Here is a 19,045-nt window from a genome sequence, read left to right as displayed (position 1 = left end):
CCCATGCTTGCACAGTAACTCAGCAGCTGGAATGCTGGTGCAATTGTTGGTGCAGACCCTCGGTGCAGGCACTTTGTGAGGAACTTGACTGATTGTTCTGTAAACCTTTTGACAACAGACTGTGACTTTATGCCTCCCCTGCTGTTAGCTGCATTTGCTGTTGTTGTCAGTTTGGTCTCAATGACTGTGAGCTTTACTGATTTGCAGAAAACAATGGTCTGGACTTGAGCTTCTGCCCACAGCACAGTTCTGGTACAGTTCAACTGTACCATTAGTAATTGTATTTCCATTAGGCCTGTAGTTTAGTATGTTAGTCTTTATAGTTTAATTAGATTTTCAGACAATATTAAATACATACAAAAAGCTTGTGAGTGTTGTGGCTATAATTGTATTAGGGGTAATTCAGGTGAGCTGTGATCTAATTTAGAGGATTGTAAAATAGCTGGGAAAATGATATAAACCAGGGAGAGGGCAATGTCTGTCAAAATGCTTCAGTATTTTTCCATTAGATGATATTCAACAGCAGTGTTTTTAAGCCACACTTTTTCCAGAGCAGAATTAGAGCTAGAGGTGTTTGTATTTTATAGAAGGAAGAGGATTTTTAACAGATAAAAAACTGCAAATCACTTGTTATCTTTTTCTCCCTTTTGAAGTTATTCTGATAAGCAGGTGTCTGAGATTTGGGAATAACTTTGTTTTTCTATTTCCTCACCCTTCTAGGTTTACTATAATACAGATGATGAGAGAGAAGGGTAAGACATTTATTGTTTCACAAACTTTGGAGTTAGCAGTTCAAACTCATAGAAAGCAGACACAAAACATGAAATCAGATAAAGCTGATCCTCTTTCTCCCCCTTCCCTCATGTTCCCCAAGTGCTAACAGTAGGCAAATAATATGGAGATCTGGTAGAGGGAGGTTTATTTTATAGTAACTTTGTTTTCCTTCAGGTGAGCTGGCTGCTTTTTACATCTGGTTTTTATTACATTTCCAAGTAAAACATTTTAAAGAACCCTAAGGTCAATACAGGGACATGACAATATATTTGGTAATAAAATACTTACATGTATAAATGAAGCACTGAATTTCTGAAAGCATTGCTGAAAGCTGTTTAGCAGTGTGCATGTGCACATATGTGTATGTATGCAACAAATGGGAACTGCAGAGCAAATACCCAAGTGTTCCAGAAAAGAAAGGTGGAAAGAGAAGAGGAGATCCTGGGAAAGGAGGTGGTTGGAAATGGGAGCATCCCTATTTGGCTTTGGAGGGACTGGAGGAATTGCATGAAGTCCCTGAAATAGTTATGAAATAAAGGCTTTAACATGTGTGGCTAAAGTTCAGCCAGTGTTAACTGTAATGTGTGCAAGCTTGAGTCCTGAGTAAGCACCCTCAAATCTGAGAGCTTGGACTCACATAAGCATGCAAGTGTCCTGTGGCAGGGATTGGCCAGGCACCTACAGCTAGCATTGTCTTGAAAACACGAGGCCCTTTTTTTCTTTTATGAAGCTAATGTAGTTTGTAAGGCTCACAGTGGAATTAGAGAAACAAAGGGTTTGCACTAAGCACATTGGTTCAGTTCTCTCCTCAAAGACTAAAAGGAAGCACTGAGTTCTGTGAGAGTTATGCCAAGGGGAAGGGGCAGCTGTAGTGCCTTCAGCCTTCTGCTTCCCTAGCAGAGTGTTTCACAGCATCGGGCTGGATCTGGCCCAGCATGTTATTCCTTTTGAACTTGCTGGTGTGTATGGTCTTCGATATTAGAAATATTGCTGGTGTTACCTGAGGCTGTCTCCTTGACCCCACAGAGGAAGTGAATCAATGTGTAAATGTGGGTTCAGCTCCTTAGCTGTTTCTTCCCCCCGCCCCCTTCCCTCAATATTTAAACAGTTGAGGGACTTTGGGGTTTTCAAAATAGGATGTAATGTTGGAATGTATTTCTGTCACCTGTCCCAGCCAATCATTCTGAGCAATGTGAGAGGGCTGGAGAGTTCAGTTAAGCATCAAAAGCTAAATCCTTGCAGTCTCTGGTCTGGTGCTACTTGAGTAGCTAGTGGGGTTTTTGCCAGAGTACAAAGTGAGTCATGACTGCTGCTGTTGTGAGTGGGTCTCCTCCCCTGCTGGGATCACAGTTTTACTGATGTAGTCCCTGTTGTGTGTATTCTAGTAGCAGTGTCCTGGTCAAAAGGATGTTCCGGCCTGTGGAGGAGGAGTTTGGTCCATCCCCTTTGAAACAAATGAAAGAAGAAGGCCTGAAAAGAGGTAATAATTCTTAACAGTTAGAAATAATGCTGTGGTACTCATGACTTCAAGCTGGGAAGAGCAGGTGTGGCTCAGACCAGGTCAGTTGTTCGACACTAGTCAAATGTGGGGTAGGTAGGAGAAGAGATTATTACACCTGCTAGTATACAAGGAAACATTTAAACAAGTCCTAGTAATGACTTAGAAGCAGAAAACAAATCAGAAATGACTGTGCTATCTCAAGAAGGGATCAAGACAAAAGTGTCTATAAAATATAAAGAAACTAGAAAGCTTCTTGATCCTGGGCCAAGCTACATAGTTCATAAACGTTCCAGTAGCAAATCTGTGGTTGTCTATTTTTAACTTTTGCTCATCTTTCTGTTCTGAATGGGATCACAATCAAATATGCAGGATGCACTGGGTCAAATACAGAGACCTAACACAGTCAAGCTCCTGCTGACTACAGACTTGAATTAGCCTGAATAAAACCTTAGAAATTTCCTAACAAATTAGAAATATAAGGCATGGAGAGACATCTTCCAGCAGACCTAATTGAATCATTTAAAAGTTTGCTTCCCTTAACTGTTTTTACTACCCTGAGTATTATGATTATGTTTCATATGCTATACCAATTCCTGTTTTCCAGTCTGCTACAATGAAGCTAAAGTTGAGTAAGTAACATTGAAGCAATAGTTTAGGTATTGCTGTTAAACTTTGCCCTAAAGGTAAGAGTGAGCAGATAGTGAGTTTGTCCACAAAATCTGCTTTGTGTACGGTCACTTCCAGTGTAGTGCTATAGGTGACAACTTCCTACGCTGCCACAGTTAGGCAGCCTGGAGTATATTTGCCATTCCTTCAATCTCATGAGTTCTGTCAAGTATGTTTATTGGAAACTCCAGGGTTTTGACCAACTTGTATAACTCAAACTTGCAAATGTTTTGAGGTTCCCCCATCGGTTTGTGAGACAGCAAAGCAACAAGGTAGAGAAGTGACCTCGATTGTTCTTAGCTGCACCATTTGTAAGACTCGTCTGAGCTTTAGAAACAGTTTCTCATGAGCACTTGCAAAGTTTCTCTGTTGGTTAGGGTGGTGTTCTTGAACCAGGGGAAGCATACAGGATTACAGGATGGAGACTGATATCTTCATGAACTAAATGTAAATATATTCTTGTTTTAAATAAATCCTCAATGAATTACGTGAGGTCAGCCCTGAGTGCAAACTTGCATCTGGCTGACTCAAGGTGTTGACAAAATTCACACTATCAGGGCTCCATCAAGCAGAATTGCACAGCTACAAGGGCTACATAAAGAACTGTCAGAACTGGAAGCCTGAAATGTTGCCTGCAAGAAGGTATTGGTTTGCTTTGATTATTTCTGCCCTTTGCTGTTGTAAGTTGTTTTAATATCATCCAGGATTTGCAACCATATCAAGGGGAAGATTTCAAAGAAAAAATAGTTTTTCAACTAGTGGCAAAACTATGTTAAGTAATTAAATCCAGGAGAGGCACAGAACCCGAGAAGCTGGAGGATGTTCTCTTCACATCCCCTTCCTGTTCAGTGTTTCTTGCAATTTGGACTGTGCTGGCTGGAGGCCAAGGCTCTTCCAGTGTGGCCTTTGCTCTTTGAACTTCCTGCCATAGGGAATCCTGCATCTGGGATTGTACTGATGGAGTAAAGCTCAGCTGAATCTGCCCATTTGACAATACTGTCTTTGCCACAGGAGTCATCAGGAATTAAAATGTTTTGCTGTTTTTCCCAGGCTTAGCCATACTAGAAGCTGGTTTTGTTCTCCAGATTTATTTGGTCCAGCAGAATCAGTAACTCTTAGAAGAGAAGGTATAGAAGGAGCACTGGTGTAATCTTTGAGAGAGAGCAGGTCTGATAAGTGAAAATATGCATTAAAAGCAATGTAATCACAAGATGGCTCTTTATTAATAAGTGTCACCCAGTAAGGTGTTCAGGCCCAGCAGAAGAAATTAAGTGACAGTGTATGGCCTTGCCTATGCCTGATGAACCTAATTGTAGTACTCCCTGGTGGAATCAAAAGTATTAAGGGGCAGCATGCAAGAGAACAGGTCTGAAGGGGTTTGCAAACCATTGGTAAAACATTTGCAAAACATTGGTAAAAAAAAATATTATCTGGTAGCTGCATCCTCTTGGATTATTTCTTCATCTCCTTGACCTCTAAGGGGGATACAAGTGCTCAGTGCAGAAATGTTGAGTATGTTAATCTGCAGCAAGTGTGCAATGCAGCTAGTCACTTGGCTAGACTTGTGGCCTGTTCCTGTTTTGAGTTCTCAGTAAGAGTCTTCAAATCACTTTCCCTTTTGTATTTCACAGGGAGTTTCCCATTGATTATAAATCCAGCAGCTGCATTACAGATCAGGGAGATTTCCAGTCCTCTAGTTCTCAGCTTGAAGAAAGTCATATTTTTGTCTATATATATTGCAAACTGTATTATTAAAGTGAGCACATCTACAGCCTGGTGACAGCAGGATCAGGGGGCATTATGTATGAGTTTTATCACATTGTCACAACCATGGCTTGGTATTCAGTGGCAATGCTGCTGAGCCCAGTAGAGCCTTTACAGCCCCTTTCCTTCCATCCTGGCTGTGTTTGCTGCTGCATGCCAGCTAGCCTTCTCTTCGTGATTATGCCAGCAGGAAGGCTTGTGGGGCTGAATTGTAAGCTGAAGTAAGGACCTGATTTGTCTGAAGAACAACTCAGAAAAAAGGGTTATTTTTTTCACTCACTTCTGCTGTTTGAGAGAGTTCATCATCCAGGAAAATTCAGTGAGACAGGCCAGAGTAACAGAGCATAAGTGCAGGGATGAGACAGGAACTTCTTAAGGCATCACTGTCACTGGAAGTTATTTATGGAAGAGTGCTCTAGTGAATCAAAGCTGGGATTTTCACACCTGTTGGGGGAAATTAAAAACCAACAACCCCCCATATGTTTACTAATTCTGCTTCTCTGTGTGTATAATAGTAATTCAAGTTTCCTGTTATCCTTGTAACAGATCCTTCATTAAGCATAATGTTGCCTGACATGCCAAGCACAAGAGATTTAAAGCTCAGCACATGGATTGTATGATGTCCCCAACTTTAACCTCAGATCAAGTGATTTTTTTCTCCATTCAGATATGTTTGTCATTATTAATTAATTACAGAGGTCTACGTGATTGAAAAGCCAGGAGTTACAGGACAGCCCTCTAATCACAAGGAAATAATTACTGGTGAAAGTAGCACATTGAGCAAGTGCTTGCTCATGCAAGTGAATGTATCAGGCCCATTAAAATGTAACTACTGATGCAGATTTTTTTTGTTGTTCTCTTACATTCTGACAATTACTTAGGTTGTCACCCAACAGTATCTCAGCTTCTAAGCCCTTTAAGAGGACACTCTCAGACAGGTCCCAAGCTATTAAAACATGGATGAATAGGATGTCGGCTCTGCATGCCTGTGATAGCAGTTTGAATTAGAGATTTAAAATCCCACCATTATCCTGCACATCTTGTTTGTAACCCAAGGCAGGGGACTGATCTGCTCATGTATTACATCTTTATTTTCAGTCATTTTGAAAACTGGGCAAAGCAGATACAATGAAGGTACATTTCTCTGCAAATGGGCCTGAGTCCACCCTGCTACAGTCTTGACCTGAGAGTTAGGTTCCAAGCAACTACTTTTGCATGAAAAATACTATCATCTCTGTCGTTTAATCTGCAAGTCATCCATTGAGTTACCTGGTGAAGATATCTTTTGGACAGCAGGTTTCAAGAGACATCTTTTTCCGTGTACCAAAAAATGAGAGCTGATTACTAATGTAGTTTCTCACTCAGACTTAAAATACCTAACAGTGCATGCATATTTGTACCTCATGTGCAGCACTGCTATTTGAAAAGGCAGTTTATTTAGGGAACAAAGTAAGTTCTGGAACATCTTGGTTAACTTGCTACTTTATCCGTCATGCGAGATTACGCCTAACTACTTCTCCAGTGTTTATTTGCTTTGTAGCTGCCTGCTTTGCTTTTGCCATGTCAGCAGGTTTCTCCCTCCTACCTGTACAAGTCAGAGAGAGGAGAACAGAGCTGGAGAGGGCAGAGCACTGTGCCTGTGAGCCACTGAGACCCAGCAGGCCATCTGAGGGAGGAAGAGGACATCTTCAGGGGTACAAATGACATTTGGGTACCTGAGCAGGTGTGGCCACACAAGCAAATGCCTGCCTGCCAGCTGTGCTTTTGAATGTCTCCCCTGTAAAGTCTTAAATGACTTTGGATTTGCTTTTTCCAGTGTTTATTTTCAGACTGGCCAGACCCTTTTTCAGTCGTCTGTGTGGTAATGCCAGAGAACTGTTTCTTTTCCTTGTTGTTGATTTTGATTTCAAAGGCTCAGCCAAAGGTAAACCGGACTTAGCTTTTCTGAATGTCCTTTCCCAGCCTTTTGGATGAAGCCTGGAGAGGTGCAAGACGAGACACAGTTTTAGGAAGACCTAGCTTGTGTGATTTGCTCTGACCCAAGAACAGCTCTCCAGTGCTTTTTAGTTTCTCTGATTTCAGTAAATGGCGGTTGAAATTCTGGAAGATATAGCTTCCATGCATTAAATTTGCTGCATCTTCTTTGTGTGCTTTCAAAGCAACTATGATGTGTCTTCCCCATTTAGATCACTAATGATATAAGAGCATATCTTGCATGTCTTTTTAAAGTGCAGACTGTCTTCAGCACTTCATTTTATCTGACATGGATTAATATTTGTTTTTCTACTCAGTGTGGGTTGTTTCATCTGTTCAATTGACTGAACCTGCTCCAAGTTTGACTTTTTTGTTTCAGTGCTTTTGTATGTGAGGAAGGAGACAGATGAGGTGTTTGATGCTTTGATGCTGAAATCACCCACAGTAAAGGGGCTAATGGAAGCGGTAAGTATCTGATGTCCTCACATTGTTTGTCTTTCTTACTAAGAAAATCTTGTGGCTTTCAATGTATTATTGAGATAAAACATAATCTAAAGATTAAATTATTCTGAAATACATTTAAAGCAAGAGGCTTTCTGAGGCACAGCTCTGAAATGCTGGCATGTTCTGAATTCAGTGCTGTAAGCAAGTTGCTGGAATTAAATACTGTCATACAGCTGATCTATTGGAGGCCTGTACCTTGAGAAATGGAGATAATTAACCAATGTCAGGGAAGTAGAGAGGTGCTGGCTCCATCTTCTGAAATGTTTCTTTCTGAACTGATAATTCTGTTCAGTTGCCTGTTGAATCTTCTGTAATGCCCATTGCTGTGTTCACAGCCATCTTTTAAAGAAGAGGCCCAAGGATGCAGTGTTTTTGTGTGAATCTATATGGCTTTTGTGCAACTGCTGTTCTTACTATATCAGAGGCAGCTGCTGAGCCAATGCAGACTAGTCGTTCAGACCTTCAGTCTACTTCCTTCTCTAGCCCTCACTCACAGAGTAACCTACTTACCAGCCTGCCTCTTTGCTGCTTCTTTGTAATTTTTTGCTTGCTACCTATGAATTGTGATAATTTCCACATTTAATCCTGTTTGTAGGAGCTGAAGGCTGGTACATATGTGAAATTTGGGGAGGGAAGAGTTAAGGAGCAACCATGTCTCAGTTCAGTGAGGAGACTAATGTGTGACTGATGTGTGGGACCCGAGTTGATTGCCAGCCTTTCTTACATGTAGGAGAGAAGACAGGAATGGATGAAAGTGTCCCTAGAACTTTCTCTAGCACTGTTCCTAGAAAGTTCAACTGAGTGCTAGAAGTGTGTGTACTTGTACTCATAAACTGTCACAGTGTTTTGTTGCATGTGGGCACTTCCAATGCAGTAAAGACCAAGTTATTAGGTCAGTATTTGGCCAGTAGCAGAAGGCAAAAAAGATCTGTGGGTTAGTGAAGTTGTTTAAAGCACCCATTCAGATCAGAGTATCTCTGGAGAGAGTCAGCTGCATTCTAAGGATGTCCTAACTGTGCTTTCACCAACACTGTTAGCTGTGACTGCAGCTCAGTTGTTATGCAGAGCACACATGTGTAATAACAGCCAGGATTCACTTGAAGAGGCTGCATTCTGATTCATGATAAGCTGTAACATAATTCCATCTTGTCTCTGTATGGAAGTTAAAAGCATATTATAATCCTTCTATAAGCCTTCAAGCTGACATGAATATTTTATCTCCATTAGTCTATGCCTCTCCATGCCTATTCTCCAGCCACTGTGTAACATAAAAACAAAGCTGGTGCAGAAGCAGGAAAGGTTTCTGCATACCTCTGTCAGCACAGCTGCTGACTCAGTGGCATGTTTTCAGCACCAGAGAAATCTGATCTGTTGTAAAATGTCCCAGTTCACTGGAAGGACCACATTCAGAAAATCTGAATTCTCTTCAGTAGGATAACATGGATAAATCAATGCCAAAAAGCTGTCAAACTGCATAATCTCAAAATTCTCTCTACAGTCATTTCAGCATGCATGTGATTTTGTAATTGTGCACATCCTAAATGCTTAATTCTAAATTCAGTATAAGAACATAGAAACTGAGGCTCTGAATATTACAGAGCCCCACCTATGAGAGACAGCACCAAGGATCTGGAATCATGCCCTCCTCCTTTGTTCATGGATTTTACTTTTTTGTTTGTTTGTTTGTTTGTTTTTGTTTTTGTGGGTTTTGGGGGTTTGTTTGTTTGGTTTTGGTTTTGGGGTTTTTTTTTGTTAATCACTATTCCTGGTCTGTGGCTTTCCCTGATTTTCCATGATTAATGATACTGCTTTCTCAGATACTATGTTTATTTTATTCTCTTTTATACCCCCATTCCAACTGAACAATTAGATTTCTTCTCAGACTTCTTTCTTCTGGCAGATATCTACAGTTCTGGTTTCAGAGATACAGTACATCTCAGAATGTGATGCAACTATTTGGCTTTTTAGATGTTTGTGTCCTACTCTGTCCTACTCTGGTCAGTCTTGATCAACAGAAAATAGTGAAACAATTGCCCTTCACAAATCATCACACACAAGTGATGACTGACCAGCTCTAAATCCTGCTTTCAGCCTCATCCAAAATCAGGTCAACTTTGCAGATCTCTCTAGGCCCCCAGTCTTACATTGTACAGATTCATAGATTAATTCAAATTACAGAAGGCAATCTAAATTGAGAAATCCAAGCATCTCCCAAAGTCTTGCTGAAATTACAAGTGAACAGCTGAGCTTAACAGAGCTTGCTTAGACCAAAGTTTCATAGATACCTATGTATGTATCTTTCCAACCAAAGTAGGGCAACAGACTGGACCATTCCATAGAAGTAAGTTGGCAAAGATTTTTTCCTACATGCCTCAACCAGCCCCAGTGTTGCCCTGTCTTCCTGACTCCATCAGAGAAAGCATTTCTGGTGTCTTCTGCAATCAGATATGTGCTGCAGACAAACTTGCCATCCAGGGAACTGCAGCCAAAGGGATATCCTGACCGTTATTTCAGCGCCACTCTGAAGGCTGTCCCACCATGTCAGGCCTCCTAAGAGAAGGAAAGAATTCTTTGCTCAGATGGTTGAAGAATGACAATGGAGATTATAAAGAAAATATTCCTCCAAATAAAGATATATTTTTAAATGTTATTGTAGCCTGCTTGGGGCCAGGTGAGGAATCCTGTTGTTTTATATGGAAGTTGGCAGTAGTGGTGTTCCCCCTGAGTTGGCAACAAATGTGTTTCAGAAGAGGGTGTTAAGTGAGATGCCCTAGCAGATGCTAGCTCTCTGCTTTCTCAGATTCTGCAGCAGGACTTAGCACATTTACACTGGAGACTCATTTTCTGAGCCTGTGAGGGGGAGGCCCTCCCATACCCCTACTTCCAGCCTTGCTTCCCCAGCTTGCTGTTTGATATAATTGGTTGAATCCCTAGGGCTTGCTGAGAAATGTGCTTATTCAGTCAGCTGGAAGTCTTTCACAAAGCTCACTAATCCCTGCATGTTATATAAATCCTACACCTGTCATAGGCAGTGTGACAGGCAAGGCTTTCTCAGACCTGCCACTCATAGCTATGTAGGAAGCGGTGTCCCAGAGTCCCAGACCACTTCGAGCAACATTTGGAATGTGTGTTAGGTATCCCAAATATTCTAGGGAAGTTTCACACTGAAATGTGCAGAATGCTGTATATTAGCTGCTATTAGACCTTCTTGGCACAGGAATATTTCTCCTTGCTTGTTTGTTTGCATGGAGTCAGTTAGTAGTGTCTTCAAGTACCAACCTCTACAATGCCACTACAATATCACTTCAGAGTTATTAACCCAGAGAGGAAGGTGTATTGTTTCCTTATGATTGCACAATTGTGACATTTTCTGCAGTTTCAGGTTGCAGTTTTTCTCTGATGCCTCTAATGAAGGATTTTTTCAACAATCTGGTGATTGCGGAAATTTTTATTATCACTTTACATGAAAGCTTAAATTTAGGGGTACAACAAAAATACAGATACCAAAGTTCAGCACCAGATCACTGATCTGGGGTCACTGTTCTGGGTAAGCAAAGCTAGAGGGTGAGAAAGAAAAAGAGGAGAACATGAAAGTTGCTCTGAGAACTTTTCTAAGACAGTCAAGATTTCCCCTCACAGTGTGGCACCTGGACACCCCAGAGGAGTCACCAGTCATCGGTCAGGCAGCTGCAGCTGGACAACACAGGATGAGGCATTGAAGGAAGGGAGACTTGGAAAAACAGTGGCAGACAGGGGCAGAGTGTGAGTGAAGGGTGAGGTGTGGTTACCTACACAAGTACTTCTGGTTAGAGATAGCTGATTCCTTCTACTGTGGATCATGCCCGTGGGCCCTCCCTTGGACTTATAAGTGTAGGCTGGGTCAGGAGTTCACAAGGACTAGGTGGGGCACGCTGTCCCATCTGTGATGGAGAGTAGCTGGAATAAGTTAGGGCATCCCACACAGGGTTATGACAAACCCTGGGTTCAAATCACTCTTATTCTGCCCTGTCTGGAGCAAAGACTTGAACTTGCTTTAGATAAGGTATGTAATGGAACTTCTGTGTAGGATGCATTTCTGCCCTGTGCATGTGGTTATATAGCTTTTCTGTAGGCTACATGTCCTTTTGCATAGGCTACAGGAAGCTCAGAGTGAAAAAGATTGTTCTGTAGTCTGATAGGATGCTTGATATTGTGAGATAAGACAAGTGGCATGAAGCCCCTCTTCTCCTAAGTGTACAAAGTGGACCACTCCCCATAGCAGGGAGAGTGTGACCATACAGCATGTGAGCTTGTGCAGCCTTAATGCTGAATTAGGCTTCTGTTTAGGCAAGGAAGATCATGGAACCAGGACTACCATCAGCATCTCTAGCACCATATCCAAAACACCAGTGAAACATGCTGGTGTGAGTAAAACTGAAGCAGTAAATACAATCCACAACTTATTTTGTATTTTATTCTCTGCTAGGTGCAAAACTTAAGGAGTGGATGGGTAACCTTATCAGTTACTTCTTGTTTACATCCTCCCCTTTCTGTTAGCCACAGATGCACACTGGTCAGAGGAAGCTGCAGTGTAAAAGAAGTTTTATTGGTTGCTCAAAATCTTGGAGGCACACTATACTTTTTAAATAAAAAATTGTATCTTAGGTGAGATGACAATTATACAAATATAAGTGAGGTAGGCAAGTACAGGCTTATTAATTCTCTCCCTCAGAGAATTCCGGCTCTCAGGATGGGAGCCGTGCTTGGGTTCAACCTGTGACTGTTTGTCCTTGGTGCTGAGTTGATCCATTGCTTTCTTTGTATTTTCACTTCATGATAATTGCTTTAATTTCCTTCTCTAAATTATCACTTTTTCTTAACGGAAGCCTGAACACAAACACAAAGAAAGGATTTCACAGTGACTGATGTTTGGCAGTCTTTAAATGGGTTTTTAATTGTGCATTTTGGTTCTCTAATGTGGAAGATAAGTAGTCAGCTATTTGGCTGTAAGTTCATTTCACCTGGGAAGAGCAGGAAGCATACTTCAGTTGGCAGTGGAGTAACACAGAACATTTATCACTGAAAAAAGTCATTTTTCTGTAATTATTTTTATTATGGGACAATCCTTTTCTAAAGTATGAGCTGTGAGACCTGTTTCCTCAAAGAAGAGTTATGATTTGGAGAGGAAACATGGATCAGATGGAGAACTTGGGTACACCATCTCCACCATAGGCTCAGAATGGACCTCCAAAAAAGTTTCTAATATACTGCTGCAAAGCAATGCCAAAGCACCCCAGTGGAGTGCTTGTTAGTGTTAGTAACTTGTCAGCTGAGTAGTTCTTCCTTTTGGTGGAAGAAGCTTTTGCTTCCATGAGCTCAGAAAAACAGAGTAAGAAATAGCAGACAGGCAGCTGATCAGATTGAAATTCCCTGGTAAAATCTGAAGCTGGGAAGAGTGTTGACTCCTTGAGCAGAGCAGTAGGAGATGCGAAGCAGTTCTGATGACTCACACCATATGAAAACTATAATCCTCAAGTTTCTGGATGGAAATGATTGTTTTTTTCTGATCAAGATGTTTAGGATTATTCTCCCTGAATCATCCTTAAATGAAGCTATGGTATGGTTGCATGTGACTTTTCTATATAGCTATCCTATCAAAATCTGCAGAGATAGTGTTTTAATGCCTTATGTGAAGCAAGGGGTGATAATTTCATATTTGTCGTTAGTCTTTTAATGATAGTTTTGTGTATTTTTATGATTTCAGATCTCTGAGAAATATGGGCTGCCAGTTGAAAAGATTGCAAAACTTTATAAGAAGAGCAAAAAGGGGTAAGTGAACTAACTAGGGGCTATTGCAAGATCCTTTAGAAGTACTTGAAGATCCCAGCTATGCCTGGGCCTCATGATGCTGGGTAGCATAAACACTTCTAAGAGACTTGCCTATATGCTTGAAAATGTCTGTGGAGACAGAAAGGGATGGCAGAGGAGGAAACATGGATTTCCAGTCTGTGTCTGGCCAGTGTTCATAGACTTACTGTGAAGAAACAGAGTTTGTGTTTGGAAAATGTATTTGGATAAAGTCTGTTTTGTAGACCATATGCTTAATAACTGTGAAGCACTAGCATGGGAGAGGTGCTAGTGTGGAGTTTCTCTGCAGTGTTAGGAAGAAGTAGGCTACTGTCTGAATCTGAAAGGCAGGCAGGCAATGTTTGCTGCAGGGGTTTCAGCTGGGTAAATTTAGACATGGGCATCACAGCTGTGATTTTAGAATAGCTAGGCTACTACTCCTCATCATAAATCTAAATCTCTTCACTTTAACTTTTTTCACTTTTAAATAACTGCAATACTGTAGTGATATAATTTTAAATCTATCACTTATTTTCAGCTGCAACTCTAGCTTAGGGAATTATGTCTGGGGATTTCTTTAGCTTTTGAGAAGACAGGTGAAACTTCTCATGTTTTGCTTCTTTCTAACACTGTTTCCAAGTGATATTTTCTTGGAAGAAACACTTTACAGTAAAAAGCGAGGAAAACACTCATACACACTTCTAATAGTTGCTGATATTCTCACATTCAAGCTGAGATCTAGGCCTGTGAGCTGTGTGCAAAGCACAAATTGCACTGCTTCCTCATGTTAGCAACGCACACCATGGAGGTGCAGCACCTCACACAGCATGGCTGAGTACCAGCACGGAGTTGTAGCTGGGGGAGATACACCAGGCATGGGCAGCACCAGCTACTGTGTCCGCTAGGGATCTGGAGTGCAGTTCACCTTAAGTGTGTTAACATCCCAGCACTGGCATGTCTCTTACCTTAACTACTTTGGGAAGAAGCAGCTTCTAATCCAAAGACTATGGGGCAGATCTTGATGCCAATTCCCATTGTTGTCCCTGTACTGGCATGTGCTAGAGTCTGGTTTTGCATTGTAGTGAAGCGAGCATGTGCAGTGGAGTGCCTGGCTTTCCCTTTCAGTGTCCTGGTATGTAAAAATGGTTTTTGCCTTTGTCACCAGTATCTTGGTAAACATGGATGACAACATTATTGAGCACTACTCCAACGAGGACACGTTCATCCTGCACATGGAGAGCATGGTTGAAGGTTTCAAGATCACACTGACAGAAATTTAGCCTCAGGCAGAGCCTTTTTGTAAGGAACCACAGCATTTCATCCTTCTTGGAAAGCAGAAGATTCCACAGGAACTTGACAGACATTGATCAGAGAAACTGTTACAAGACTGCTTTGAAAATACTGTCCATTCTGCATATGTCCACCCACTGCGTATAGGCTTGGGTTTGTCAGGCACAAGGCCACTCATGTTAACCTGGTCCCTTATTTATTGTTCCCCACTCTCTAATGTATAAGCAGTTATCAGCCCCCAGATTTGTAACCAGATGACCCACTGCAAACATGAAATGCAGCATTTTAATCCATACTTTGGTGTGGACAAGCTCATTCTAAAACATGTTAAGGAACCATACTGGTCTAGTTTCAGAAACCTGGTGTAAATCACTTTATCAGTAGTTCTCTCCATTGTTGCTAAAAAACTGGTGCAGTGCTAAACATGAGAAAAGTGGCTAACAGAATTCACTCAGACTGGTCCATATCTCTCTCTAGTGTATAGTCTTGCCAAATACCTCTGGTAGTTCTCAGCACGTAGCAATGAGGACTTGTAAGTAAGGCATTCAGCTACAAATGTCACTTGTAAGTAAATGGTAAAGAAACCATTTTAACCTTGTATATAATGTTTATAATATGCAATAATATATTTTAACTACTGTATGCAGGCATGTTTACTGCCACTATGTTTTTGTATGTATTTGGTTTAGGGTTTAACAGAATCTTTCCCAGAGGATTAGATTGCTGAAATCCGTTGAGGAGTGTGTAGTGAGAAGCTGATAACTGCATCTGCACCCATATGCTCCACCTTTGCCCACCCAGTTTGATAGTGCTACAGGATCTGGAGTGTTCTGGCACAATGGTACCCACCTTAGGTGCCCAAGCCCCAGCTGCAGATCCCCGAGTGTCCCATCTAGCTGTCACCAAATCCAAGAGGCACCATGTGTCTGCTGCCTGGTGTGCCTAGAGATACAGAAGGGATTTCTCCTGTTCTGTTGATGAAATGGAGGATCTCAGAGTGGGCTTTTCTCAAGCCTGTGGAGGGAAAGGTGCTCTTTGCAGCAGCCTGCTCATTAAAGCATTCCTTTAGACTGTAAGAAACAGGACTTAAAACTCTCCTTAAGGGTACTTGCTCTTGTATCTCCATCGAATGTTTCTGGTTTGACTCTTAGGACAGGTGGGTGAGGTATAAACCTGGGCATGATCTAAATATTTTATCAAAACTGGAACAATTTTACCAGTAGAGACTGAATATCCCACAACTGAGGTGTGGAGATTGGTCTCTCTCACAAGGGCTGAATCTGAACCCAAGTCGAACTACAGGGTTATCCTGTCAAATTTCACCACTGTCTCATGAGTTCTGTAAAGAGAGAAAATGGTGCATGCTAAAATCATAATAGGAAAGGGGTTCAAGGCCCAAATGTGTCTGTTCTGTCTCCCTCCCTCTTCCTTTGTCATGTGCTCTTTCTCCTTTTGATGAAGAGTTTGGTAGTAATTCCCTTTTCATAAATATGCACTCCAGCAAAGATGCTCTTGCTACCCTGCTTAAAAACAGACATCCTGGGAATTAATACAGGGGATTTATGGTGATTCAGTTTGTTTCTGTTTGTCTCAGACTGAGATAAAATGTCTATGCTGACTTAGCCCAGATACTTTTTCCTAAAGAAAAACAGAGGACAGTTTTGGCAGATGTCATTAGGAACTGGGACCAGCACACAGGACTGGTGAGCACTGGTGTTAGTTCTTGTATTTCTGTTTTTTTTTGATGGTGTTTGGGATCCTAAGAATAGCAGCTGGGTTCTCTCAGTTGGTCATCATGTCTGGGCAGAAGCTGCAGGTGAAGCATAGGAGTAAATGTATGCAGGAGTTGAGCCCTGGTTCAGCACTCAACCCTGCCATCCAAGCTCTCTTGCTTATAGGGAATGTTTGTGGCATCTGGGGCTGGCCCGGGTTGGGATGTGCTGCATTAAGAGAGAACAGTGAGAATTTGGGGTTCACAAAGAAGGACACAGATGTCCTGGCAGCACCAGCACTCAGGTAAATGGGACATTCTTGTCTTACACATGGGTAGAGACATGCTGGGATCTGTTGGATGCTTCAGCATCTTGTGCCGAGGAGCAGTGTAGGATCAGAAAGAAATGCTGAGGCTGAAGGAGCTCTTTTCATTGCCATTTCAGGAGCTTTTGATCAGGTGCTGTGCAGGGAAGGAAGGTTGCTTCCAAGATTAATTGGAAGCTTTTCTAAATCCATCTTAAAGTGTGTGAATTCCTCGTACAAAAGAACTTATACTTCTGCCTTCAGTTCCTTCTTACAGTCTCAATGAAGGTAGCAGGGTTGAGGAAGATGAGTAGGATTTACCCTTATAGTAAATTTATTTTAAAAATAACAACTAGAGCTAGTTAAAGACGGTCTCCCTTAACTTTATCTGCTGGGATCTGAGAGCTTAATTTCTCTGCTCCAGATGCAGATGCATTGTGAGAACCTAAGACATTAGAAACAGCACATCCCCTTGCACCCCTTCAGTTGTAGTTGCAGCATCAGCTGCTGCAGGAGCACGTGAACCCTTGATGCTGGTCCTGGCAAGCTACAAGCTCTGAGGGTTCACCTTGTTGGTCAAAACCAGTCTATCAGACTGATAGGGAAGGGCTAGGAAGAGTAATGCAAACTTCTGAAGCAGTGGCCTGCCTCATGCCCTGCTTGATTTAAAGTTCTTGAGGAGTGCAAAGTGCCGGCATGTATATTGTTTAGAATATACATGTTGCTTTTGTTTAATGAAAAATATTGATTAATGCTGGATCTTCCAAATATGAGTTAAATGGAAGTAGCATTTGGCTGCTGTTCAGCAAGGGACAGGAATATCTGCCTTGCTTCCTTTGTCTCTTCATGGCACTACTGTGGCTATTTATTTAAAGGAACAAAACTCCTATTTCCTTTTCTTCCTCAAGACAGTAATCTTGAATCTGAACCAGTGCAGCCTGAAGGGTGGCTTTCTTCTCAGCTTGTTTTCCCTATGAAGAATTAGAGCAGTGCAGTGTCTGTAGATGTGTATTGAGAGACTGACAGAGATGTGCAAAAGGAAAATAGTCTTTGAAGCTCTAGTTTTCATCCCTGCTACAGATTTGGCACCATGTCCGTCCATTTGATGTTTTATTATGAAACCCCAAACCTCAAATTTTAGTTTCTTTCTACATAATCAGCTGCTGATATCCCCATAGTCAAGTTGCATCCTTGCAGTGAAGCTTTGTTGATGTACAGGGGTATCTCCATCAAGACATTTTGGAGGATTTTTACCACCAAATGTAAACTACCAAGAAGAGCTCTTTTTTCTTTCCTGTGTATCCTCTCATGAAGTTTTTGGTCAATGGAATTCAGAGATCAAGTGTCTTTCTTGTATATTTTCCTCTTTCAGTCTATGAATTGTTTAAATGTTGTATTTAATTCAAACAGTTAGCAAAAACTAAACTCTCCAGCGGTCAGAGATGCTGTATATTGATTGATATGAACAGGACAGGAGTACCTTATGACTTTTAAAATGTAAAGCTTATGAAATGTTTATATGCTCTTCCATTTCCTATGAATTGAGACAAGATACAAACAAGAATGTTTGTGCCAAAGTTTGTGACAAGCCTTCTTTCTGGCAAGCAAGGAAACTATGTATAAATAGCATGCTTTTATATTAAGCAAATAGCTCATGTAACTTAATAGCGTTGCAAGTGGGAGAGGGGTTTGATAAACTGTAAATACAGTTATTTTATTTTTTGTACATTTTTAAGGAGGAAAAAAATAAATATTCCTATGTATGAGAGAACAGTTGTGTGCTGAGGTGTGTATTGCTCCGTACTGGGATTGAGCTCCTACTTCTGAGCCCAGAAAACTTCAAAAAGAAGAAAATATAAATTCATTCTACTGAGGGAACAAGAACAGAGACGGAAAAAAAAAAATCACCAAAAATGGCTTCAATGACTGGCCTGGTGGATGGGGAGAGCAGTGAATATTGCCTACCTGGAGATCAGTATGGCCTTCGATGCTGTCTCCTGTAAGATCCTCACAGAGAAGCTGTTGGTGTATGGGCTGGATGAGCAGACAGTGAGGGGGATTGAAGGCTGAACTCCTGGGCCCAGAGGGTGGTGATCAGCAGCATGAAGTCTAGTTGGAGGCCAGTGACTGGAAGTGCACCCCAGGGGTCAGTCCCAGCCTGCTGGGTTGCAACATGTGCTCCAGTGCCAGGGGATGGCCATCCCCTGAAGCCAGGCTCTGTGCTGGGAGCCTGTCCAAATCCCTACCATGAGACAGAAACCTTTGGCTTTGCACAGTGGGATGCACAGACCAGCAAAGGTGGTACGTGGAGAATTTTAGAATCCCCATGCAACTGAACACCTCCTTACACTTTGCCTTTTTGTTGTAATTTTGCCATAATACAATTTGGCTTTAATGTTAAATTGTATTATAACCTTAATGGGAGAGTGAGGAGAACGTATATCTCGGTAAGTCTGGCACACTGGAAGCTCATACGGTAAAGCTGGTCTGAACATGCACTGAGCACACAGGGTGCCTGGGCAATGTGACTGATGCTCCTCCAGCCTGTTTCAAGCCTGGATTAATGTGCAGTTCCACAAATAGTCTGGGTGGTGGTTTAATCTCAAGAGGAAATAGCACTGGTTTCAGTTACTGTCCAGCAGGATATCAACTACTTTTAGCACCCTGGTGCTAATCCTAGCTCCACATTTAATCTAGGTAAAAGTAGGTAAAAGTTTGAGGAGCTTAGGG

At 41.6% G+C, this 19,045-nt stretch overlaps 1 protein-coding gene across 6 annotated transcripts in view; it reads left to right on the top strand.

Annotated features, from left to right (window-relative positions):
- Positions 1-18,086, top strand: part of GRHL2 (grainyhead like transcription factor 2) — a 70,685-nt gene extending 52,599 nt beyond the window's left edge. For 5 of the 6 annotated variants that reach the window (XM_034063422.1, XM_034063424.1, XM_034063418.1 and 2 more), the window contains exons 12-16: positions 721-752; positions 2,160-2,254; positions 7,059-7,144; positions 12,927-12,991; positions 14,175-18,086. In XM_034063422.1, the coding sequence (XP_033919313.1) occupies positions 721-752; positions 2,160-2,254; positions 7,059-7,144; positions 12,927-12,991; positions 14,175-14,289 (393 nt within the window). In that variant the 3' untranslated portion in view covers positions 14,290-18,086. The remainder of the gene's footprint in view (positions 1-720; positions 753-2,159; positions 2,255-7,058; positions 7,145-12,926; positions 12,992-14,174) is intronic. The other variant, XM_034063426.1, reaches the window with a different exon arrangement.
- The last annotated feature ends 959 nt before the right edge of the window (positions 18,087-19,045 follow it).

The sequence above is a fragment of the Melopsittacus undulatus genome, chromosome 1 (assembly GCF_012275295.1).
Source record: "Melopsittacus undulatus isolate bMelUnd1 chromosome 1, bMelUnd1.mat.Z, whole genome shotgun sequence".
In the NCBI taxonomy this organism is placed as follows: Eukaryota; Metazoa; Chordata; class Aves; order Psittaciformes; family Psittaculidae; genus Melopsittacus; species Melopsittacus undulatus.
The sequence above is the reverse complement of the archived record's forward strand: the minus strand, read 5'-3'. Positions and strand labels throughout refer to the sequence as shown.